The sequence below is a fragment of the Macrobrachium nipponense genome, chromosome 26 (assembly GCF_015104395.2).
Source record: "Macrobrachium nipponense isolate FS-2020 chromosome 26, ASM1510439v2, whole genome shotgun sequence".
Lineage (NCBI taxonomy): Eukaryota > Metazoa > Arthropoda > Malacostraca > Decapoda > Palaemonidae > Macrobrachium > Macrobrachium nipponense.
This window is the reverse complement of record NC_087215.1, coordinates 18,541,668-18,569,117: the sequence shown is the minus strand read 5'-3', so window position 1 is coordinate 18,569,117 and position 27,450 is coordinate 18,541,668. Positions and strand designations below refer to the sequence as shown.

Sequence of the window (27,450 nt, the reverse complement as noted above, 5' to 3'; positions counted from 1 at the left end):
CCAGCTTTTGAAGTCATTTATTACATTATCATCATTGATTTTATCAGCTTCATTATTGCAGTGTAATTTTCTGCTGTTTTTGCTCACTGCTGCTAATCTATCTCCAGGTATTTTTGAGTTTTATTGCGTCAATAAAATTCACCTGGTATTGTTGAATAATTCCTGGATCTTGCACTTTTTTTAGATAGAAGGAATGAAGAAAGTGTACTATACATATTCTTGAAACTAAATAACATAATTTCAGATGTCATAAGTTGACAAATTATTTTAATTTAAAACCTTCATCTCCAAAAATAAAAAAATAAATGTTGATGAGTGCAATGTATCATTATTTTCTGTTCCAGTGTTGGTGTGGCTGTGGTTTTTCTGTAGAATAGGACATTGGTTACAAAAATTGTGTGTGACTGCCATGAAGTTTTACTGAAGCTGTTTTGCAGCTAGGGCATTAAAACCTTGAAAATTTTCTGTTCGATACTTTCACACTACTATTGAAAAAAAGTTTAGGATGCATTTCCAGAGCAATTTCCTATCTCATATTTTTATTGCAGTGAAGCATTTTTGAAGATTGGAGTTATTATTGAAATTGAGCCTGTCCCAAAAGGAAGTAGTGTGTGAAGATTGTTAGCTATTACTTTTTTAACATTGTTGGGAAGTGAATTTGTAAACCCTTGGCACCATGGTCTTAACAAAGGTTGAGAACAGATAAAGAATTGTTGTAGCTAGTGGATAGGAACTCTTATTTCCTGTTAATTTTCCTGCAGTTATTTGTAGTATACTAGGAATGCTGTGCCTATGGTGCAAAACGTAGTATTTGTTTGCAATATTCATGCTGTTCATTGCATCCAGAAAGCTAGGTTTTAATCAAAAGGCCTCCCACATATATAGAGGTGATGATAATGCTTTGTGTGTTTATGTTCTGGGTAAAAGTGAAAAGTGTTTGAATCAGTGTGTGTCCTTTTTTTAGGAATAGTGATTAAGACCAAATTTTTGTTATTGTATTTCAATGCTGTATACTGTTTCAAAAGGGAGCTTCCATTGTGGTCCTCAGTACTGGAACATTTTCAGTTAGTGGTTGCTGCTTATTGGCAATTCTGTCAAGGTATCAGAATAATACACTGCTCAGTTCCCAAATGATTTTCATGTCTGTCTTCATAGCAGTAATATTGGTGGAGGTGGCTGTAATTTTAGGTTCTGCAGCATTACCCTGAAGTTTCATTTTAATTTTATGTTGTTTATTTTGCATTATCTTCACAGCTGCCTGTATTCATTTATTTTTATTGCTTTCATTTGTATTTTTTTATGTTTATCTTTTAGTTTGCCTTCTTTTAGTTTGCCTTATTTTCTGACAAATGGACCTTATGCTATGTGGAAGCTTAGCTTGTGAAGTCAAGTGGCTTATGGACTTATTCTAAAGAATTTGTGCATGGTATGAATAATAATAATAATAATAATAAAATCAATAATAATAAAAGTAATTATTGAATATATTTTAAAATTTTGAAATATAAACTTTAAGATTTAAGAAAAACTATTGCACCTTCACAGATTACCTTTCTGTTTGAATTGCAGGACAAGTTGATGCAGAATTGGCACTTTGTAGAAAAATAAAAGTTAATTTTAAGCTGGAGAGGCACTTTTAAAAGTGTAAATACTGTATAGTATACAACTATACAGTATGCAATTTAGGCTGTTTAAGGTGATGGTTTAAAGGGAAGTTATGAGGTTTTCTTCAAGTGATGATAATACAATTTATAAATGCAGTCTTTGGGTCAAAATATATATATGTAGTACAGTAGTAATGATAATATATATGAATTAACTTCAGCTTAGGCCTTATAAAGTTTTGCCAGGAAATTGTATTCTGGTCTTTGTGTATAAATTTTCGAGTTAATATAGTTTTCTCTTAGTGTTACCAATCATTTGTTTTTGAAAGACTTTGAATATAGATTAAATAAACAGAGATTCTCATGAAATTTGGAAATGATTATTGACTGAATATCTTTTGTATAAGTGATTCACATGTTCATAGTCATTATTCAAACAGTAGTAGTTAGCTCTATTCTCTAACTTATTGGACATAATTAAGACCAAGGAAAAGGCAATGCTGCACAAGGAATGTATTTAGGTGGTTGGGGAAAGTTTGAGGGGATGAAATGGGTGCTAATACTCCAGTAAATGAGCAAAAATTGTAGCTGCCCAAATGTCTGTATTTGATATCAGTTACTTGATGAGTTTTAGTGAATACAGTACAGACACCACCCTACTTATGAATATTCACCTTGCAAAGATTCTGATAGGAACAAACAAGATTGCAAATTAAAATTGTGTTCAGAGTGTGCCCCTTGGCCACACATGAGTTCAGATTTTGTTTTGCATGCCTATTCTATAAAATAGAGTAGAAGCAATCAATTCAGCATATGAGTCGTATGAATATCCATCCGTAACGTAACTTATTCGTAAGTAGGGTGTTGTTCGTATATGAAAATAGGTCTTAGGCATTTCAGGAATTTTAAGTCAGTAGCTTGGTGTTAGACAACTACAAGTCAGTTTAACACTTTTTCAATTCCAGGCTTAGACTCATTGAGTATAGAATCTTCAGAGGTCAAACAGGCGTTGGAAACGACGCAGAGGGAAATTTACACGCTTAAAGATCGCCTTCAGGCTGCTGAGGATGAACTAAGGCAGGCCGAGGCAAATGTATCTCAGCTGAAACGTAAGTGTTGTCTAAGTATGCATATGGGTGTGTGGATAAACTTTTGAACAAGTGCATGAATAGTTGCCCTGTTGAATGACTTGTAAACTAATATGAATGTAGAGATTTGAGTAATGAGTAATATTTACTTGGACTTTTTAAAAAGTATTGAATAGCATATACAGTATGTGGATTTTTTGATTGTCAGAGATGATTCTTGCTTTAGATTTCAAATTTACTACAAAATGTCTCATGGCAAAGTGCTTCTTCATATAAACTGATTAAGTGTTTATTTTGTCTTTGTGAATGTGTGTTGAACAATATTTGAGTGGTTGTGTTTGTTTGTAAAATCTTATGTCACTTGTATTGTTATTTGTTACGCAGATGTTATGATGTGTTGATGCTCTATACTTACCGAAAAGTGACAAATATAATCATGAAAAAGATGAAAACAATAAAAAGAGGTTTTAAGTCAAGACAAAATTTTTTTAGGAATATGTAGTAGAATCAGTAGACATTCCTGCAGTTAGAAATATTTTATACAGTATTACTGAATAATAGAATACTACTATGCATACTATTCTCAGTTTACGTATGTATGTATTGTCTTTTGCATATAAGTCATGGTTGTGTGACAGTTTCAGAACGAATTAAAGAAAATTGTATTGTGTATAAAAAAAGAGAAATGCAAGATTAGTGTAAATTTAGTTAGTCATATATCTGGCTTAGGTTTTTATGCTTAGGTTCGTACACATCCTTAATTCCTCTTGAAATTCATCTTTACTATGGATTAAGAAGTAGAACTTTGGATTAAGAAGTAGAAAATTAAGCTGAAGTCAGTAGGGTTGGATAAGAATAGGCATATCACACTTGGTTAAGAATAGGCATAACACACTTATCCTCATAACTACGTACATTTGATCTAGTATAGTATAGTTCCCTTGAAGAAACAACCCGAGTACATGAATATTTTGTATTTAAGTGCCCTGTGATGGCAGTGAAATATTCCTATTTGTTTTAACCCATTGTTGCATTAACAGTTATGTGTGGTGTGGTATATAATTTTTCCTCAGAAGACTGACACTTACTCACATAATAACTGAATACAAAATCAAGCACTTGAAACAAGCAAAAAATTGCACAAATGCGTAGGACTTCAGTACCTGATTGAATTGAAATCAATACAGTAATGAGTTGGTTTAAGGTGGGGAACCAGTATTATTTTTCTTTTAGCATAACATGTTCTGCTAAATATCTGGTTAGTGGCCTTTAACAAAATCACCTGAGATATAAGAAAAGAAAGTTTGGTTGAGGAACTGACCACAAGAATATAGAATGTTTAAAACTCTTGCAGCAATAATAGTATTGAAAATTTTAATAAATTTCAGTACATATCAGGGATTTTCTTGAAAAGCACTTGTGTTTGTTATTTTATTGAACAGTGTTTTGTAAATTTTTTGGAAGAATCTATTTTACCAATTGTGAGATGGCTTTATTATTTCTCATGGTTTATTGCGCAGTATGGATAAAAAAAATTTGTTTCGCTATATGAATGTGAAGTTATATATATATTGATGTACGTACAGTGTTTTATTTCGTATTTATCATAACTTAAAGGGATGTCTGAAATGAGTAACAGAAATAAAGATAGGAATTTTACTGTAATTTACTTTTTTAATACAACTAATTTTTTTTTAGCACAATACATAATTCATTTATGTTTTTTGTTGGCTACTTTACACACTGGGTATGCTTTATTTTGCACTTAAATATATATGTGTATTATTTTTTATTAGATATACATATTTAGAATCATACCAGTTGAGATCCACATTATGTTGTGAGTTGGAGAGTGCTGCTAGAATTGATCTTCTTTAGCTATTGCTTTTATCCAGTTTTGTTTTATTTATTAATATCGTTTTCACTTTCTCAGTAATGCTTCTAGCCTCTTTACATTTATTACCAAAATAATGATATTAATAAAGCTTGAATAGAAGTGTTTGATTTCATTTGAAAGTAGATATATACGTATTATATATAATAGTGTAATGTTTTTCCGGGTGCAAGTGTGTTGGTTTTTAGTATGCCTGATCATTTCTGTTAGTACTTGGTGCTTGTGATGGATGAAAGTAATGCTTGTTTTAATATGGCACTCACAATGCTGACGGACGTTGAATGTCTGTCCACTCTAGATGAAGCTGAACTGGCCGACACCGCAGAGGCAGGATGCTTGAGCACGCGCGCCCGCCTCCAGGGTGAGTTGATCCCTTCAGCTTGGAGTTATGTTCCTTGAATTTTTATTTTTAAATACAGCACTTTTTCCTCTTGAGTTGTATCTGATGAATTTATGTTTGTAGTTTTTTTTTGTAGTTTTATGAGCATTTGGGCCTTAATTCTTATTTGTTATTAGTTTTTAAAGTATGTGTAGCCTTTTATTTTTATCTGATGCTATTATTTTTTTTCCAGTTAATGATTCCTAAAGATTTTTATTTTTGTTTTTCATATTTTACTTTTTTATTTTTTTGTCAAATGATTCTTAAAAGATTTTTATTTTGCATTGTTTACTTTTTTATTTATTTATTTTTTTGTCAAATAACTCAATGGAAAACTTTTAGGTTTTGATGGATGAAAAATAATTTAAGGAAAATATTATTGGTCCCAAAATAGAACAATGTATGTAAACTGATAAGAAGATAAAAAACTAGGTTTGTGAGGGGGATAAAATTTTCCAGAAAAGTACATAGACTTATCCTGCTATAAGAAAAGATCTGTGGAAAAGTTTAGAGAATATATTCTCTTGAATGGGGCCTAAGATGAGGAAGGTTGGTTGCAATTGTTGGTTTGAAGATACAACACAACGTGGCTCAGTTTGTATTTCTTGTTGCTCAGTATTGCAAGCATTGTTTTAATGCAGGATAAAAATTAGGAAGTATTTGTTGGTTTAAATTGTTTACTTTCTTTTATTCCCACATATTTTCTTGTGATTAATGGAACGTCGTCTGTCTTTATTTATAGAGATAATATATATGTATTAGTATGAATAGAGTTACAAATACAATGTTGTAGCAGTATGTTTTCACCTTGAAGTTGATAGAAACATTAATCATCAAAGGTCTAAGTAGGTGTCTCACAAGTGGTAATTCTATAAGAGGTCTCCATTTGCTTATGAGTTGTCCACCTCCCCGCTTGTGCCTCCATATTGAAACTTTTTGCCAGTTATTAATTTTCCTCTTACACAAGTTTTCTGTTTTCCTGTTTCTCGGCATGAGTATCTACCTACATACAATAGATGTGTGTTTTATTCACAGCAGTTATTCAAGGAAGAGTGATTTATTTCAATTCAGAATATTTTTTCCCTGGCTCATTTAAGTATTTCTCGTTTTATTTTTCTTAGGGTTATGATAGGCATATTCATTGTATTGTGGTTTCTATGCTGTTTATCTAATTTAGTACTCTCTATTATTAATGTTATTATAAAGTATTTAACCAGACCACAAAGTTCATTAAAGTGTATTCATGCTATAAGTAGAATACATTGTTTTTTTTGTGTGGAGGAAATGTACAATTGTATATCACAATATTTCTTCTGTGGCAATTGAAAAAGGGTAGTTTTTCTATAAAAATCTGCAACTTTGTATTAGTTTTGTTAATAGACTTGTTTTCATCATAACCAATCAGTCACATGTATGCCCACATTTGGGAATTTAAGTCTCCTAAGACTCAACAGTCTTTTGTCAAACAGAAAGTAGGACGTTTTTTTTATTTGTTTGTTGAGGTTTACATATAATACACATTTTTATTTATTTTTATTTTGTAGTTATTGGTGTCAGTTTCTCTATGATCAGTGCTTAATTTTTACTTTTACAATGGTCCCCCAATTCGCTGGGGATGCGTACCAGACCCCTCCGTGAATAGCTAGTTGCAACCCCAATAAAAATGCTTAAAACAGCCCATTTTGTTAGTTGAAACTCAAGAAAAATCCACTCAAAATTTTTATACCTGTTTTTTTAAGAGTTTTATACAAAAAGTGCATTTTGTGATGAAACAGAAAAAAACTGGAATTTGTGGATATTTCTCATAGAAAAATACCACGGATAGGCGAATTTCCTGTGAATATTGGGTAGATATGGTTCAGAGAGAAATCCACGAATGCGTGAGTCTGCGAATCCTTAGAACACGAATATGGGGGGCCCACCGTAGTTAGAAAATGGCCAACTAGTTAATTCTCAGAAGTAGGTCTTTCACCAAGCTGAGGTCACAGGATTCCTTGCCTAACACTAGTAGTAGCAAGATTTATGAGTTCCAGCTTCCCAATGTAACCAAGGACAAGGACATTGTCACTGATATGAAGCTTCCTATGGACGGCAGTAGAACTTTAGAGGATATGACAGTCCAGTGGCTGCCAACACTGTGTCTTCCAAAATGTAGTCTGTGCAAGTTGTGCTGTATCCAGGGTTGCCCAGTGGAGGCTAGTGACTTGTCCTCATTTAACCCCCTGGAAACGGCATGCATAAATTGATGTTCAATAAATGCATTGGCAATCCTGCAATATGCATCATATTATAATTACTATTTCACGCTATGATATGTTGTCAAATTTTGCGGGAAAGTGTTCAGATCTCATGAATGGGCCGCAAGTGACAATATTGCAACTTATGGCAACACTCAGACCTCAGCTCAGTAACATGTGGAATATTAGTCACCCATAAGATTTCATGAGGGAAGATGTTACATACCCCAGTCCTAGTACCTCTTGTGTAATATTTGTCCATAAATATTCTTAGGGAATGCTGCTATTTTTGGTTCTTATCTTTTATATATAATATTAGCTAGGATTGTGATTTTGAAAAATCAATTACGTATATAAAACATTAGAAACAACCTTTTTTACTTTATAAAATAAGCTGGTACTACTTTTAAGAGTGTCTCGTGGTAGGTACATAATGAGCATTTTTTATAATTATTTTTCCGTCCCATGAGCATTTGCACATTTTATCTGTTGAAGTTTTCTTAAAGATTGACAAACCCTAAGGTTTACTCATTCAAAAGGTTTTGTTAATATAAGCATATTTAGGCTGGCCTGTGATGGTTAATAGGTGTCGTCAGAAGGACTTCAGTTTCATACACTATTGCTAGTAATGATGTTTGCCCGGTAAAACTGATATGAAGCAAGAATTGGTCCTAGGGATCATCAGTTACCTTTTAGCAGAGAAGGCCAAATCTTCAGCTGTGGCAACCAAGGCCAAGAGGATGATATACACTCACAGGGCAGGCCAGTTGGAACCAGTTATGTATGTAATTGGCATAGTGACGGGACCATTAATCAAGCTGACTCCAAGTGATACAGGTCGACCATCTTGTAGGCTTTTGAACGTCTTTGACCACATGTAGGCTCAAGAGTAGAGTCAAGGAGGCTTATCAAACTCTTTAAGAGAGAAGGTTCCTCAAGGGCTGCCTAAACTGTCTGATTTTGATTTCACACTGGTCCTGGAGAGGCTTACCAAGCCTCAATATGACTTAAAGTCTGGGAGTACTTGAGACCATGAATGTGGGCAAATACTGTTTGTGATTGATGAGTTTGTATGGGAAAAACTAGTTTTTTGTGATGATGCCATAGGAGTTATGTTATTTTGTTGGTCTGGTTAAATAACAGTGCTTGATGATAATTTTGATATGAAAAGTTTGCTATCAGTTGTTTTTCTTATCCTCTCTCTCTCTCTCGCTCTCTCTCCCTCTCCCTCTCCCTGGTGCTCTTTGGTAAGTTTTCATTATTATAAAGGGTTAGCTTATCCAGACCTCTGAGCCTAGTAAAGGCTCTTCTCGGCTGGCATGGATAGGTGGCCTTTGCCATATTCGTGCATTTCAAAAATATCCATTAATTTTTGTGGATGGTTGATTACAGCTATTGATCCTTGTAGGGTCTAAATTTTTTTTTTCAGTCAGCACTTACAACCTTTTATGTTTTGGTATGTATCTACTTTCATATCCATCCTACTTCTTTAACTGGCTCATTACACTTCCATGTAATGTAAAATAATATTAATAATCTGTTGCTTTTTATTAAACAGAGGAACTGTCAGAAAATAAAGCAAGGACTGCAGTAAGTATGGCTTTGACTGAACACCTCCAAGATCAGATAGCAACACTAGAGAATCGCTTGCAAGAATACCAAATTATGTCCTGAAACCCCCAAGATTTATGAAGACCTTGATGACGACAACACTCCAACGTTAGTGAGAAGAAAAAAGGTGAGAATCAGCATATGTTTGTGAGAATGATATTGAATGCTTTATGGGTATGAATGAATTACTGAATTTGAATCCCTTGAGAGAAGGGTATTTTGCATACCTGTATTTTTTCATTTTACATTAAAGTTATTTATTGGACATAGTATTTTAAATTATTTGCAGTTACATGTAGTTGAATTATTTTGCAGGATGTAAAGAAAAATAAAGATAAACTAAATGAAGATGATGATGATGACGCAAAAGACAAAACTTCGAATGAATTATTGGACGAATCCATTGAAGCCGACACGACTCTTACTATCATTCCAACTAAGGGATCTTGCAAGGTCAGTGCAAGTAGAATGAAATGACACTGATATTCATTGTATCAAGTGGCTTATACATTCCTCTTTGGAAGTCAGAATGATATATATGAATGCATTTGTTGTTGAGTACAGTATAATGTTTATGACAATGGGCTTGTCTACTTTCGAGTGGCATCTGTTACCATTTTTTCTCTTGGTGGATGTCAGTCAAGATTTATGGCACATTGAGGTTGGATAACTACATTTTTAAATGTGAACAGTATAATAATTTTGAGAAGTGGTAAAAAGGATTCTGAAATTAAGAAAAACCAGTACAGGACAAGTATTTATCTATATGTTTATAAAATGCGTACTGTATACATCTAATCTAGGGATGTTTGGAAAGCAAGGTGCAGCTATTCACCTGGCTGTAACTGAGAGAACTAATTTGCCCCATTCAGTTTTGACTAACAAGGTCTAATGCAATTTATGGTTATGGAAATGATGATCTGACTGTGCAGCTTCTCAATTTGCCTGCTTGACCGTTACAATTTTTGAACAATAAGTTATGCTTTACTTTCCACATCATCAAGACATGGTATACTCCTTTATTTTCACTGGTTGAGTACTGAAAATCTGTCTTTAGAGGCAGTGATTTTAAAGGCATTTTAATCTGGTCACACTTTGGAACCTGGAATTCTCTGACAGTAAGCTTGTTCTTTTGTACTTCTGAGACATATTTTGAACTATGGATGTTATTTTTAAAGTGGCTCATTTTGTTTTAGTAGTATGTTTGGTAATGTAAATAAAAGAAGCTTAATTAATGACTTACGTATACCTTACCTTTGAAAAGCCCTTTCATAAATTGTGAGGGTTTTACTGGGTGAAATAACCATGAAGAACCATGTCAGTAACTGACGTGTATCCACTTTTTTTCATTTGAAGGATAATGATGGAAGGTTCCACAAGTCCATTCACTCACAGTAAAGTTATGTCAACCATGCTTAATGTAATGATCACATTTAAGCAGAACTATGTCATTATATTTTTATTTATTCCAGGACTCCAATGTAAATGGTAGTTTGGAGGATAAAGAAGACAAAGATCTTGAACAGGAGTCAACTTTACGGGCAGACATCCTTAGGCTTCAAGGTAAGAGAGTTGTTAATAAGGCACTTTACAAAATTCATTCAAATATTTTGGCGCAAAATAGCATTACTCATATGACTCGGAAAGGGGGTTTTGATATGCAGTTATTGAGATCAAAAGAGCCCATCCATCCAGTAAGCGTTACTATTGTCCGGTAGATCATTTCAAAGTTGCAAAATAAAAGGGGAATAAAGAGCTTCTACTATACTGGGAGGTGTGGCATCTCATCAGAATGTGGATACTGAAGTGTCCTTATTCAGAGCAGATCATAAAGCAGGAGGATGGTGTGAAATCACGTAGTTGATAAGCTTAGTTTTGCTAAAGTTTAGAAATAACAATTGAGGCTACTCTAGCTTCGGTTCTGTGGATGGAAGGCGTGGACATTTCTTCTTCATGGGAAATGGCTATGTTAATGAAGAGTTTTGAGCAGTCCTGTTCCCCGAAGGAACTAAAAGCCCCAGATTGGGATTTGACCATGGTACTGAGCAGCCTTACAAAACCCTCATACGAGACATTGCGACAGTCCACAGATAGAAGCTTGACCCTGAAGGCAGTCTTCCTATTGGCTCTAGCCTCAACCAAAAGGGTGGGGGAGCTGCATGGTCTGTCATATGTGGCAAAGCATTCAAGAGGTTGGAAGTCTATGGTTTTTGAGTTTGTCCCAGAATTCGCAGCCAAAACTCAAAACCCATCAGTAGTGGATGGCAGATTCGACTCCTTTTCCATACCTTCTCGGGGAGAATTTGTGGACAATGATCCTGAAGAAATGCTACTATGCCCTGTCAGAGTACTAAGAGCGTACTTGAGAAGAACGAGGCATCTCAGGCCGAGATGCCCAAGGCTTTTTGTGAGTACAGGACGGAACAAGAAGGAAGTGTCCAGGAACACAATATCTTTTTGGTTGAGAGAAACGATCAGGAATGCATACATGACAGGAGACAGAGGGTCAAATAGCCTGGAGAGAGCTAGAGCTCATGACATCAGGGGCTTGAGTGCTTCCTTGGCATTCAAGAAAAATATATCTGGAGAGGATTTTGAAAGCTGGTATTTGGTGACACCAAACAACTTTCACTTCCTTTTATTTAAAAGATGTTGCCCATAGATCCTTGGACACTTTTTCTTTGGGTCCAGTGGTGGCTGCCTAACAAGTGGTATAGCTCATCCAGTACCCCTGGCAGGTCAGTTAGTGTCTAGTGTAAGATGAAGGTATGAAAGTAGAATGAGTGAGATGACTGGTCTTCCTTCTTTACTATTTTCTAACTACTCCTTTACCTATGGGGAGTAAGAGGGGGAGTACCATCATGAGCTGGAACCGACTAGATGCAGGTGAGGGAGACAGCCATAGTGTAAAGATAATCTAGACCATAGGATACTTTTCAGTAGGAACACACTCCTCTCAATAATAGGAAGGGAGTGGGGTGATAATAGGTCCAGGTAGAGGGACTGGAGTGGTGTATGAGAACAGATAGCTCTCCACCTTCCGTATTGCAATAAGCTATGGCATAGTATGAAACACCCAGAGAGGGAAACCAATAGATTCTCATATATCTTTGGTTCAAAGGTTATAGTCCATTGTCTTAGAGTACATCTATTCGGAAATGGATAAAGGTGGCAAACTCCCAGTCAGTCATAGAGACTTACCTCCCACCAATAAGTAAGTCTATCCTAATATTAAGACCGAAGGTTTGTTTCGTATATGAGCATATGACAAATTTTTAACCAATTTGTATTTTTCATAACTAACAAACCTGAGGTCTTAACATATAATGCCCACCTCAAGCCACCCCTCTAACATTCTAAACTGGGTTTGAAGAGTAACTGATAGGTCACGGGATCCCAAGGGCATTCAGGGAACTACAATACCGTGTGACCTGGTACAGATGTCAATAGTCCCTGGATCACACAAGTTTTTTTTATTAATTCTATTGGTTTCCAGCTTGGAGCTAGTATTATCCTAATGTTGAGACCAAAGGTTTGTTAATTATGAAAAATACAAATTGGTTAAAAATTTGTCGTTTTTGTATTATTTGATTGGACCCATATTTTGCTTTTTCTAGATTTGGAAGTTTTTTGTCCTTGTCAATGTTTTGTATATTAAAGTGTTGTGCTAGATAATATATAGTTTCAAAGTTTGAAGATATTTTGTATTTTTCATAGATATACATGTACATACTTACAAATCTAGTGAGGATAGGTGTGTCCGTTTTGTCTGTAACCTAAAGGTGCCATTTTAACATTTCTTATTGTGGAACTATCAGTAGGAACTGAAGTTAGGTTTAGTTTGTTTGGGATTGTTTAAAGTCTCAAATATGAAACTTTTGTTTGCTGTGTTTCTAATGTTGTAAGTATAAAATTATAGGTCACCAAATAGAAGAATAAAAGAATTGAGATAGATGTGAAGCATTTATAACTTATTTATTACTGTCATTATTTTATCTTAGTAGTTATTTGCCCTTTGCAAATACCTAATATTACTTCATTAATGCATGTAATTAAAAACTCAAGCCGAAATGTGCTCTATTTGCAGAACTCTTGGAGACAAGTCGGAAAGCACAGGAATCAGCTGATAAAGAAGTAGCACGTATCAGAGAAGAGTTGGCTCAGGCATCCACTGCAGCTATCACAGCTTCCCATGAATCCTCTAATTTACGTCAGCAGCTAGCGGTATGTGCAGCTCACAGTTTTCAAGCTTACTCTGCCAAGTTTAAATCAATTTTAGAAATACTTTGAATAAATTGCAGACATTAAGACATGGGTTAACGTGAATTTAGCCTTAAATAAATGATATACTATTGTCATCATAAACAGAATATTTATGTTGAAATTAATTTTCTGAATACCTCAGGACATATGGATGGTTCAATAATGAATAAAGCCTTGTAGCCTATTGGAAAAACTAAAATATTGTGTAATATGCTTTTTCCATTTATTTTTGTCCTTGCACTATTTATTTTTTATTGTTAGCCTAAATCTTTCCAGTAATTTGATGAAGTAGCAAAGTTTACCCAACATGGAATTTCATAACTGGGCCAACCTAGGATATGATTGGCTAGGTTAGGCCATTAGTGCACTGTATACAGGATAATTGAAGAGAATTTGACAGCATATAAGATGCATGGGCATACTGTAAAAGACGCATCACTATTTCAGCAGGGCAAATGCAGGAAAAAGGTTTTTAATGAACTGGTTTACAATCCTATATCAGAAATTCTATAAAAAACGTTTTTATGGCAGGTAGAGCATCAGTCATAAGGTTGGTTGGCATACCAACAACTGAACTAACTTATCCCTAGTTACTTTTGTGACATGACAAGACTTGTTGGGTAGGCTGCCAAGATGTTTGTGCGTGAACAGTTAGCCTTAGATGCTGTTACGTCAGCAGTGTCTACAGTATTTATAGAAGTCAGATAGTACAGTTGTATTTAAGACAATAATTCTGTAAATAAAACTGTTTACTACTGTATCCCTTTATTTTTGTACGTTATAGAATATGCATTTTGGTGCGCCATTTGCATTCTGGTAAAGAACTGAGTTTGTTCAATTTCATGACCTTTGATTTTGCTGCCCAGTGCTATTTGCTGTTTTATTGTAAGGATTTGCATGTTTTAGATTTTTAAATTTATCATTACACTTTTTTTTTTTTCATTTTTCTTAGGCAAGTGAAGCGTTGATGAGTGAGAAAGTCAAGATGGTGGGATCTCTGCAAAGTCAAGTTAGTCGATTGGAAAGTTCTTCCCAGGAGGTCCACACACATCTTTCAACTCTCACTTCCAAACTAAAAGAGGAACAGCTCAAAGCTCAGAGGGCCGAGGAAGATGCTCTGTTATTACAAAGTGAGATTTATTTTCATTTTGTATTACAGAAATGTATTTTTTTTTTATTTCATATGAGAAAGATTCAGATACATATTTTTCTCATCCCAATTTTACTGTCAACAGTTGATACCCATTAATTAACAATGGGGACTCGTTTCTTGAAGAGAAAGTAGGATCCACATTTGTAGAATTTATTTATACTTGTAGTTTGAATTCATTTTTGTTTTGCTGAAGTAGTAATTTCTTTTGTCTCTTCAATTTTCAGAAAAGCTTCATGAAGCTGAGGAATTGGCTAAGCTTAGTGTTCAAGAGGCAGAATTGCTCAAGAGTCGGATAGCGAGCCTAGAAGAGAGACTACAGTTTGGGGAAGGTTCACAGAGTACTCCTCTCATTCTTCCACCTGCCCCTCCACGATACCCTGTCCCCAGCAGTGAAGTCTCAAGGGAAGAGACACTGACTGATAGTGAGAACCTCCAGTTAGCCCAGGAGGATGCTTCTAGTTCTTCCGAAGCTGTTATAAATTCAAGTCTAGTACCAACTAATTCTCAAGGTAGCTCTTCAGATGGTGCAGAATCTCTTCCTCTGAAAGAGGCAGAGTTAGGAGCTCTGAAGAGTCTACTTGCAAAATTGCAGGATGAACTAGCTAAAACAAGAGTAGAATACAATGCTCTCAAGGACAGAGAGCAGACCTTAGAAAAATTGTTGGACTTGGAGAGAAAAAAGATAATTTCAGGACAGGAATCGTTAGATGGAGTCATACCTTCCATTTTGAGTGTAAGTTGTGGTATAGCAACTGTGTTGTCTGTAGTTACATTGCTTTCATTAGTCACAAAAGTATTACAGTGGACCTCCATAGATTCACCTATTCGCGGTATTTTTCTATGAGAAATATCCATAAATTTCTGTTTTTTATATATAAAATGCACTTTTTGTAATAAAACTATATTAAAAACAAAGGGTATAAACATTTTCAGTGGGTTTTTCTTTTCTTGAGTTTTAACTAACAAAATAGGCAATTTTAAGCATTTTTATTATAGGGGTTTCAACTATTTTGCAGTTTCTAGCTATTCTAGCTATTTGCAAATACATACAGGGGAACACTGTAACCCTTTTTGTTTAGTTGCTTAGAATGGTACATCGTTTTATTTTCATGTACAAAATTTAAGGTAGAATATTGAGTGGTGATTTGTTTTGTTTTTCAAACCTCTTTGTAAATGTACATGTTCAGAAATGATTTCTGTAATTGTCTGCAGAAGGAAATGGAACAAAAGGAAATGGAAAATATTCGGTAAATGATCATTTGTCACTGTTGAGACCAGAAAGAGTGTGCTAAATAGAGAAAATGCATTGCAGCAATTTCATCAAGACAGATAGTTGAACATATCCTAAGTCAATGTCTAAGTGTCAGTCTTCAACAAATATTATGCTTTGGATACAAATCAGTTAAGGAAATTTTGTCTGAATCTTCTTCACTTATGTTTTCTCCATTATTAATTTTATAAAATTAACTTTATCCAGTAAAATAAAGAGTTTGGATGCATAATGTCATTAGTATGTAAATATTACTGTCAAGTAGAAATTGATCTTTTTTGGTGAAATGAAGATTTTTTACTATCTTGTTTGATCAAGTTAAAATATATGTTTATCAATTTTATACATATAACTTTTTATATGTGGAACATAAGGTAAAACTGTAATATTATCATTATATATATTGCTCTTTATATTATTGTATTTTTTTCTAATTTGTGCCATTCTTTTATGCATATCCATTCCTCATTAGTTTCTGTGCTGATGCAGATAATGACTGTCTATCTCATGTCCAGTATAATTTCAATTTTCATAAAGATTCCTTTAATGAGTTAGTTTTTTGCTAATTAAATTTTATTTCAGGATGGCGTTGTGTCAGATAAATTAGATGATCTTCAAAAAGAACTGATCTCCCTGAGAGAAGAACGTGATGATTTAAAGAAGAAACTGCATGTTGTAGATGAAGAATACCAGCTTCTTGGAGTCCAAAACAAGATGGTAAGTGTTGCAGCATTTATTATATCAGTTGTGGTAACTCTTTTTTTACAGTTATCTTAGGTAGTCTAGCAGTTTTCAGAAGCTTCCATCGAGATTTAGTATATTTTATTTTTACATGTTTTTCATGTTACAAAATTATATTTAAAATTTTAGATTACCATTCTTTTTAATTTCAGCTGTTTAAAATATGCATCACTTAGCACTCTCTTAGCTCTTATGTGTTGTCCAATAGGGAAACTTATTGTTCACTATCTCGCATTTAGTCTTAAATATTTTACCTTTTAAATATAGAACTTTTGCATGTGTTTAAAAATTAGCTTTGCTCATAAGCTTTCATTCTTTGGATTTCTGCCATTATTTTTTTTTTTTTTAATAATTTCCCTCTTGCCTGAAAAGAGAATTGAGATTGAGGGAATACTTTCATTTCTTTTATGTTTTCCCATTTGCCTCAGCCGAGTCGTATTGTCAGTAGATGTTGCAATAACCCAAGCAGTAGGTTCCTTGGATTTATTTTTCTAAAAGAATGACTTCTGTATCCTTAATAAGAGGTCATGCACTCAGTTCAGTTTTAAATTACAGAAATGCTATTTAATCTTACGATGGAGTTTGGAGACTTACCCGATGGTCTTGTATTTTTTGGGTAACTTTTGCTTTGGTTTGTTATCTTATTAGAAAAGATTTTGCTGATAAACTTCATAATATTTTATTCAAGATTTTTATTCATGTCATCAAGAACTATCATATAAAGGGAGCTTTCACCTAACTTCTGTGTTTAGTTCTCTTTCTCATTCAGTATAAAAACCAGTTGTTTTTACATAACCCTTTGATTTTAGTAACTCAGGTGTGAGATCATCCAGAGTTTGGAGATGAGAAACAAATAGGGTACCTCACAAGCAAAGATTGGCTACAAGAAATTACTGTCCTTAGAAGGTTGCATGGTAAATTTCATCCCTCAAATATTATTGTTGAGGGAGCTTAATCAGACCACTGAGTCCAAATACCTAGCTCATAGGGCTGGTTCTCAAAAGAGTTGATGTTACAGTATTATAACTAGCTAAACTACAACCCTGGTGGAAAAAGCAAAATGATACAAGCCCAGTGACTCCAATATGGAAAAATGCATCATTATGATAGAGGAAATGGGTATAAGAAACTAAATTTACTCATGCCTCTTCTGGAGATATGTCAAACCAAAGCAATAATTTCAATAATTTTGTTGCAAGTGTCATCAGAGCAAAGCTCGACTGTGTTTGCTACTTTCATTGCATTCTTGCAGGATTATTTATTCAATTTACAAATAACAGTATGCAGTAGTTTAAATTTTACATAAAGACTTTAAGGGCTGGCTTGGAAGTATTTGTCCATAAATGACATGAAAATTGGAAGAAATCATGTTTAGGAATAGGACAGTTACCTGAAAAGAGCCTTAAGACAATTTAGAATTGTAAAAGGCAAAGAACAAAGCAGCTGGAGCCTAAAAGGAAAACTGCTTAGAGATTTTAGTACTGTTTTCAGTATGTCATGCAAGGTATGCACTATGTGGTACACCCCTAAATGATCTGTTCATAGCATGCCATCTCAGATATGTTAAGATTCACCATTGGAGGTTGGCATTATTACCCTTTGCATTTAGCAGGCCTTTCTTGGAAATCCCATGGCATTATTACCCTTTGCATTTAGCAGGCCTTTCTTGGAAATCCCAAGGGCAGTTTTTTTTTTTTTTTCTCTTTGTCTCGATAAATTCTGGATGGTCTACTCCTCAAGTTAATGAAGTGGAAGGTTAATGTACAATCAGTGATTTTTGACTGAAGTATGAAATATGTTGAAGTTGCTTTTTTGGAAGACTTGAATTGGACAAGTAAAATTTAATTGGTAATGAAAACATACAAAGCTTTTGTTTTTTAAAACCCTGAGTGCTATCAATTCAATTTAAAGAATTACAAAATATTTTTATTATAAAAACTAGTAAACTGGTAAGACCTGAATTATGTTAATGCTTCAATGTATTCAGATAAGTTTACAGAATTTCTTCTTTGGTTATACAAACATCAATGACAAACGATCAGATGGGTCGATGAAAGACGTTTAACACCCACTTTCCTTGACTGTCTTCCTTTCCTTACATTTCTTGTGTCAAAAATATCAAACTCAAACGAGATTTGGAGGCACTATTCATAGGTTAGCTTTTGGAGATGTTTCACCTAGCTTGGTTAAGTTTTATTTTTCTTTGATGTGCTCTGGCATGCTGCTTTTATATTTACAGTACATATTATCCTTTCAAGTAATAAGTTTACATGCTGCGGAATGGCTGGTCTGTTTAGCTTAAGTGAAGGTGATTGTAATCACTCAGTAAGTGACCGTTTAGAGAGGTAACATTATTTTCAGGTTGCTGAAATATTAAGTAACGGATATTTATGTTTAATTACATTAATGTAATTACTTAGTAGATATATTTACTGTACTAAGTGAGTTTTATAGCTTATTGGTTTTTTCCTAAGTAAATTGTTTTTTACCTTGTGTATATAGCATCCTTTAGCATTTTTTGTATCTTTTTACCATACATTTTTTCAATGTTGGAAAGTTTTTGTTGCAATTTTAAACCTTATTTTATTCATATTTTTTCTGTTGAAGTTTTAAGGTACAGTTTTTGAGTGATTACAGTTGCTTGTAAAAGAATCCTAGTTCAACATACTCTCCTTTGAATATTCCAGTTAACTACCTGTTCCTTTGCAAGATACACATTAATAGGTTAGCATTACACAGTTGTTGTTTTTTTGTACCGAGGTAAAGCAAGTTTTTGAAGGGTACAATTTGAAGTTAGCACTTCACCAAAGAAACATGACAAAATTTCCATGCGTTTACTATCATATGATGTTGAAGTAACAAGGAAATGTAATTAAAACTTACGTGACTACAAACATGTTGATCATAAGTCCTGTAGAGTACTAGGAGAAAGAGTTTTTACCTCAGTAAGTAAGGGAAAGTTATTATTTATATAATTATGTTTCAATCCATCAAAGTACAAAGTCAGCATAAGTCTGCAGATCAGTGGTTAATTTTTATGTACCATTTATTAACTGAATGATGGACATATAGCCACCATTAACTTAATCCTGATCTGGTTGTAGTTGCCAGTGTCTAAAAATCTCTGTGGGCTGGGGCCATTTTATTAAATTTTTCTTTGCCTTACTTATCTCTCACCAGCATTGATTTTAACAAATATATGGTAGAATATTATCAATTTGGGGAGCTCTTAGTGGTGGTAATTAAAAGAAGAAAATCTCTCAAAAACATTGCTTCTGTTTTTTGAAGTAATCAGAAATAATAGTAACATGATAATAGTAATAATTAAAAAATGCTCATAGTAGCATGAGTCTTGAATTGGAGAAACAAATCCACAGGGATATGTACATTACTACATATTTATCTATAGAATGTGTAACATATACATAACCTTGGATATGCTCCTCCAATCATAATAATAATAATAATAATAATAATGGAAACAAATCCACAGTGATGTAAATGTACATATAGGTTCTTCTTTTCAAAAGGGGAACCGAACAGATTCCCGAAAGCTGTCCGTAAAGTTCTAGTTTTAAATATAAGTACACTTACATAACTGTGGATTTATTTCTCCATTTGAAGACTCATGCTACTGTGAGTATTTTTTAATAATAATCATAGTTGGGAAGTAGACCTTCTTTCAAACAACTTCTGTTGAAAATTATGCATTGCCTAGACTAGCAAGCTATGTGCCAATGGAGAAAATATAAAAAATGGAGGATTCAGGGGACAATTATTATTCTGCCTGAGTAATACATAGGTATACATCAGTCTTGTTTTCTTTCTCTCACACCATTTCTTGCTCTTTCTTATTTCTCGCTACGTTTCAACTCAGGCTCTGTTGGTCATCTTCCAGGCGAAGGCTGGAGTTGGACTGATGCTGTTGGGAGTCCTACAGTATTTTATACCAGAAGGGTGCAACCGAACGTTGGTTTTTGTTTGGCTGCGCACTCAAAGACTGTCTTACTATTGGCTGCTTACTCGCTGCCTCAAGACAGTTGGTGGATTCGATGGTTTTTCTGAGCATGCAGCCAACCAAAAGTCAGTGTTTGGTTACACCCCGCCGGCACTACTGGTATAAAACACTGTAGGAATCCCAAAAGCATCAGTCCAACTCCAACTTCACCTGAAAGATGACCAGCAGAGCCTGAGTCAAAACGTAGCTAGCGAAAAAGAAGAAATAGCAAGAAAGAGATAGAGAGAGTGAGAAAACAAGATTCATGTAGTCAACCCCCACTATTCACGGTAATTTTCGCTGAGGATTATTAATAAATTATTGTATTTTCATATAATTTTCGTGACTAAATGCACTTTTTGTGATAAAACTATTAAAATACAGATAAGCATTTTTAGAGGGTTCATTGGTGTTTTAACGATCAAAATAGGCAGTTGTAAGTAATTTTAGAGGGGTTTTAAATATTCGTGGATTTTAGCTATTTGCTCAGGGGGTTGTGGTACCCATCCCCAGTGAATGGGGGGGGGGGGGGAGCGTCTTCTGTATACCTGTGTATTATTCATGTAGAATAATAATTGTCCCCTGAATCCACTGTTTTTGACATCCCTCCATTGTCACATTGCTTGCCAACCTAAGCAATATTGAAAAGTCAACAATACTGAGACTTGAGAAAGTCCTGTATTAGATTAATGCAGCTGAATGAGCCATAATTCAATAATGATAATAATAATTACATTCAACTAAAAGATGAGAATTGGAGCCATTTAAAGTTGAGGAAGTTGAACAGATAGGTAGAAAAAGACCAAAGGGAATGGATGAAGAGTAAAGGGCAGACTTCAGTACTTCTGGGTGGCTGAAGAGAGACTGCAAAGAGCCTATAATATTGATGTTTTCCACTGACCCACCCCCATCCACAGGGGCTCTTAACATGTTAAACATTAGAATAAAAATCTTAAATGTATAAAGATGGAAGAAATGCAGGCAAAGGGAAATTATATGAGCAAAATCCAAGGTCAAGAGAAAGAAGTTAGTGAATGAATTAGATATGAAATGGTACAACTACAGCAAGTTTAAAATTACAAGTGAAAATAGTGAAATTGTCATGTTGAATGAGATTCCTCATTATGGAGTGTAACTAGGAGAAATCAGCCATATTTGTAATTGTGGTCACTAATTTTTAGGACAGATTGGCCATGAAGTTTTAGTCACTACTTTACATTTGCAGGCTTCAGATACGTGGTTATGTTAAACTTATTCTTGAAATTCATATTTTTCACATATGTATTTTACATCACAAACAATAAAAAATTTGCGATAACAGAAGCGAATGGTTCAGGTAGTTTTATGTTGGATGACAAAGTGGGAGTGTGTGAAGTCTCTCTCTCTCTCTCTCTCTCTCTCCTCTCTCTCTCTCTTCTCTCTCTCTCTCTCTATCTCTCTCTCTCTCCCTCTCTCCCCCCCCCCCCCCCCTTTTTCCTCCTCCTCTTCTTTCTCTTCTCTTGTGAGAGGTATTTTACCGTACCTTACACAATGATATACCCTTTCTGATTTTTCTCATGCAACCCCCCTCCCCTCATACATTAAAATCTTACCCTTCCAAATGTCTTCTTTTGCATCCCCCTTCTCTCGTCCGTTTAGTCAAAGGTCTTTCACCGAAACTGAAGGTTGCACATGCTGGGGCAAATTGGATCACTCTCTGATATTTTGTTTTTTTATTGATTCTTCCCCAGATGATCCCAACTTGGGTCATGGTAATCATGGTGATGGCTCTGGCTCTCGGATCTGAATTTCTCCCAAGCCTTATCTAGAGAAAAACGCTGTTTTATTTTACTTCAATTTTTTTTTTTTTTTTTTTTTTTTTTTTAATTTTTGCCTCCTGTTTTTATTTGTCTTTTGTCAATTTTTTATATTTGCTTTTGTCTAATCACACTTGGCTTGTTGTTCCTAAAAAAAAGAAAATATGTTATTGGAATGAGCAGAGGCATGTTGATATTTTTTGAGTTATTCTGTTAGATACATGATTAAAGTGCCAATATAATATAGAAATGTATATATAATGTCTTTGTATAGTAAGCTTAGAGTGTACAGATTCTTAGATGTTGATTTCAAGTAATTCTATAATAGTATAGGATTCTGCAGGTTATTGTACACACTTCCTTTTATGTATTGTATTCTTGTCAGTGTAAATTATCTGTATATATAGTTGATATGTTCTGTAAGAAACGCAAGCCTCTTTAGACTATGTATAAAGTGAAATCCAAGAGCAACTGAGAAGTTTAACTGAGCCTGGCGATATATAGCCATATAAAGCTGATATGATGAGCCGCCGAAGTGGCTGCGGCATTAGCTCAACCACAAGCCAAATATCAGGTAATTGTTTTGCTGGTTTTGTGTATGTTGCCAAAAGCAGGTTTTTTTTTTCTAATAGATGTGGCTATTTGGAAAAGTTATTAACGCACAATTTGTTTCTCAGTCTAGACAGAGCTGGTTAGGGGATTCTCTGACATGCTCAGTACGTAAGTGGGAATGCACTATAGGTTCATGCTTAGATAATGGACATCTCATTTAAAAAAAAAAAAGATTTCTTAAAAGACATTGTTTAATTGTCATTGTTCAAAATGGGGTCTTTATCATTTTTTGGGAATATTTTCCATTTATTTTATAGCAATATGAGAAGTAAGAGGTTGCTATAGATACTCCATACGCGAGATTCAGCTTTTTACAGTTATTCTTTTTTTCTTTGTACGACTTGTGGTTTCTAATTCCTGTAGGGTTCCTACTAATGTAGAAATAATTGGAAATTTATAAAGATAAAATGACTGTAGTTTCTATAAATTTTTTCTTTTGTTTGTGCATAATCCAGGTACATTCTTGCCATTTTGTGGGAACTTAGCTTATAGACTCACTGAACTTAGCTTATAGGCTCACTGATTTTGGGGGAAATACCATAAAAGTGGTTGGTTACTGTTTGCAGTGTACAATACAAGAATTATTTATACGTACAGTACCTGTTGAAATTATATTTTATGTACTATGTATGCTGTATTGTAAATCATATAAAAGTATTGCAGATGTTTCTTAACATTTATCACAATTGTTTTTTTTTTTTCTAAATTGAGGTAGTATTCATTTTTATATTTGTGTTTTATTCTTCTGATGGTATACTATTGTTTGGATTAGGATGCTTTGATGTTTAAGTACTATACAGTACTATATTGTGAAACTGGAAGGACAATAGTGAATGGAAGGTAAGGGGGTGAATTTATTATTAATATGAATATTAACTATTGTTTGTAGGCTTCAAGAAGTCAAGTCAGATAATCTTAGTGTATGACCTATTCTGTAGTGTTCATTTCAAATTATTATGTAGACGTGAGACCTGGACAATGATAGTTTCATGTAGGATAACTCCACACATTGATCTTGTCTTTTTCAATTTGTTTGAACCTACAGTGCATTCAAACAACTGTTGTAATGTAAATTTAAAACTCAGATCACAGTAGTTATGTTTGTATAACATGTTTCAGGTAAGTGAACTTTTTTATATTAACACCATAATTAATGTTTGATGGTATTAGCCTAATATGTTGCCTAACATTTTAAAAAAAAGAAATACTGATATAATTGTTTTGTATTGTGAGAATTGTCAAGATTCACCATTCCTAAAATAAATTTTGAATTTTCATTTTTAAATAACTCCAGTTGTGATAAAGTAAATGTTAAGACATCAGCATCCTTAAATCACTTGACATATCATTGTAATGTAAATTGTCTCCAGACTTTAATATCCTAGAGAATTCCAACATCTCGGTAAAGATTCAGAACCTGTGGAAGTATGCTGACATACAAACAATCCTGTTCCTTCAGTTGTCTACTGTTTACACAGCCTCATTGAATTTTGGAAGTGGTACCTTTAAAATATTTTTTTATATTTAGGAAAAGAACTTGGTTAGAGAAAGTGACAGTGATTTTCAGGAGTCGGGTATTAAATTAAACCTAGGTAGTGTAATACTTGATTTTCTATAGTCTTTATAGTCAGGCTTTTAACATTATTATTTAAATCATTGAGTTATAGGAGTTAACAATTTTTGAGACTGTATGTTAATACAGTGGTAGGGTATTTGTTTTGTCCATTGTCCTGTTTAGGGGTATAGTCATCAGTTGTCTGATATTTATTTTTATCTTGAATTGTTCATAAGTTGGTTTTTAATATGCTGTGCATAATTTTTGTTGATGTTTACATTCCCAAGTTAACTTGAAGTCTTAGATTATATGTACTATTTTCACTGTCTTTAAATCATGCAGTATTATAAAGAATTACTACTTTGTATTTTAGGAAGCTAAAAAGAAGAAAATAACATTTAGATTCATGCTGCAGCATTCAAAATTTAGTATTTCATGCTATGAAAGTTATGAACTTAGAGAGAATTTTTCTGGAGCTGCTTATTACCTTGGAATTTCTTATAGTAAACAATCCACACCACCATCTATTATTATTATAAAAAATGCTGTACATTTTCTATGGAGGAGGAAATATAGAAAATGGGAATGCATCAGAATGAGTTAAATGAGGGATACCAAAATAAATACCTCGGAATACTTAACAAATATGAACAAGAATTGTTGTGATTAGAGGAAGAATGCACATGGTGGTTAATCACAAGAATGCCCTAGATAATCAAGGAAGGGATCAAAGAAATAGGTTCTCCTTCTGCTTCGTGTTCTTCTGTTCGTTGCAAAAATTCTTAATAGCAGAATTGGTGTGCAGAGCAAAATTTGGAACTTAGATGGCAAAGGGGAGCACTCCAAACAGTTTTAACATGTGACCCTGTATATTCGTATCTATGAATGCTCGTAAGTAGGGTAGTGTCTGTAGTGTTCTTAGGTAACTAATGATTGTGTATCCTTCAACAACAGTAATTTTTAAACTCTCTCCTGTAAACAACATGTAAGAGAACATCTTTACCCATATTTATTCCAAGTGAATATTTGAGAATTTTGATTGGTAATTGTGTCCAAGGTATTTCTTTTATTGCTCATCAGGGAAGACATGATTAACACATGAGTTTTTAATTTGTGAAAATTTCAGTTTTATGTTTCTTTAAATTGCACCTTTTTTGTATTCTTTAGCTCTTTACTGGATGTCCCCATGATTATTTTAAAAGTGTTTGAAATGGGATTGTCTTCCTTTTGCTTTGTTAAACAATTTTGTTAATTGTTATAAGCCTTTACTCCATGTGAACTGAATCAGGTTTCACTGACTTGAAGGGTTGAAAGAAGAAAATGTACCACGGCGGAAACCTTTGTCATACTACGCTGGTTGTGAGCCAATGCCTCAAATTACTGTATGTGGTTCTCCTTTGAAACTGGAAGTATGCTATATTTTTTCTATAAAGTTCTCATGCTGCATCATTCATTCCATTTCCTTGTGGTCTTTCACATCCTGCAATATTGTGGAATAGTTAACTCATGAATTTTTTTTACTCTCATAGGTGACTTTTAAGTACTATTTGTGGAGTTGCTTTTATGCATTTTTGTATTTGTTAGCAACCTCATGTTTGCAACGTGTTATTGTTAGTATTTACTCTATCTCTCTCATTTTTCATAAGTTCTTGTCCTTTTCATTCATTTCTTACTTTTTGCTGGTTTTTCATGACTTAAGTGTCATCATGTTTGTCATCATGTATAGGTCCATTTCTGAAATTTTTGATTACTGAAAATATCAATGGTGTGTTTAACCTGTTATAAAGGATGTGGCTGTAGCTTCCTTTGCACATAAATTTATACTTGTATGTACTATAACATGAATATTTCATCACCAAATCAGACAGCATGGGATGGTGCAGAGTTTTCTCTTCAGTGGAGTTCTTTCCTCAGTCTGGTTGCCTTTCTACATTGAGATCCTCTCCTCCTCATCCATTCAGCAAAGTTGATTCTTTTCTCTCTGAAAGTGTGTGTTCAGATAGGTTGCAGGTTTGTGTTTCACTGTTCCTTCTTCACCCTATTGCTTGATGCCACTGGTGATCTCCTTCGGTGATGTTTTGCTCTGTTGTTTATGACATCTGCCTCTTCTCTCTCTGGGTTTGCAGGTCCCTTATACTCAACAGACCCCTTGGATTTTTTTTATTCTTAACTCCTCAGTAGCATTTCCCTGTTTCAGTTCTTGTCATTTCACGTATGTGGTTGATACCATTTACTCAGCTCCCAGAGTGTTCGTACTTTTGTGTCCTTAGTTGCTCTTGCATCTTCTGCTTCTGATTATCATGAAACCCCAGAATCTTTTTTTCCTCCTGCACAATCAGAGCCTTGGTATTTTTGGGTTTCACAGGCATTTTTGGTTACCTCATGTTCCCTGTTTCAAGTCAGTGTTACTGGGTTCATTTCACAATAAAAAAAAAACAAACTAATTGGGATGATTAAGGTTGCATAATGAATTGTTTTATTTTTGAAATACAATTTGTGTGTCTTATTAATATCTTACATCTAAGTTGCAGTGTACTTGTGTCTTTTTAGTTCATGTTTTTTTCATCACAACTACTTTAATCTTAATCAGGTATAGTGTGTAGCACAATATGAATCAGTGGTCTTTTGTCTGTGAGACAGAAGAAAAAGGTAGTCTCACTTCTCCCCATCCCTAAGTGATGTACAGTAAGACCTTTCTATAATGACCTTAGAGGAGCTGAGGTTAGGTCTTTATACAGAAAAGTTTGTCATATTGCAGAACTGTCTTTTCACCCAATTGAACACAGGTTTTCCCACTTGAGTCATAAAAATCGTATCATTACATTTTATCTGGAGCTCCATTGCATAGCACTAATTAATTATAATTGGAGATAAAAAACATTGAATTACCATAAACGAATGTTTGTGAGACTTCTGTGGAGTGCTGACCAAGCCATATGAAATGTTCCAAGCAGAGTATGAAATATGTCTTGTGTCTGTATCTTTCTTTCTTGTTATGTGCTGGTATTTTATCTTGAAATTTAATAATCACAGTGCTTCTTAATAAGTTGTCATTATGCTGTACTGTAATTAATTCACTTTTCATTAGAAATTTCCCAATTTATTTGTTTATAACACATCCAGATTTGCATTAGAGAAGCTGTATTTCCTTTCTCTTAATAATTTTATCTATTATTTTATTGGAAATATATTGTCTTCTTATTGGATGAGTGATTTTCGTGCTCGCCCACCAGTCTGGTGGTCCGAAGTT

At 34.0% G+C, this 27,450-nt stretch overlaps 1 protein-coding gene across 1 annotated transcript in view; it reads left to right on the top strand.

Annotated features, from left to right (window-relative positions):
* Positions 1 to 27,450, top strand: part of LOC135200015 (sarcolemmal membrane-associated protein-like) — a 112,364-nt gene that overhangs the window by 77,850 nt on the left and 7,064 nt on the right. The window contains 10 exon segments of the mRNA XM_064228224.1: positions 2,570 to 2,713; positions 4,885 to 4,947; positions 8,761 to 8,873; positions 8,875 to 8,940; positions 9,129 to 9,266; positions 10,286 to 10,376; positions 12,901 to 13,037; positions 14,029 to 14,206; positions 14,454 to 14,962; positions 16,082 to 16,216. Of these exon segments, the coding sequence (XP_064084294.1) occupies positions 2,570 to 2,713; positions 4,885 to 4,947; positions 8,761 to 8,873; positions 8,875 to 8,940; positions 9,129 to 9,266; positions 10,286 to 10,376; positions 12,901 to 13,037; positions 14,029 to 14,206; positions 14,454 to 14,962; positions 16,082 to 16,216 (1,574 nt within the window).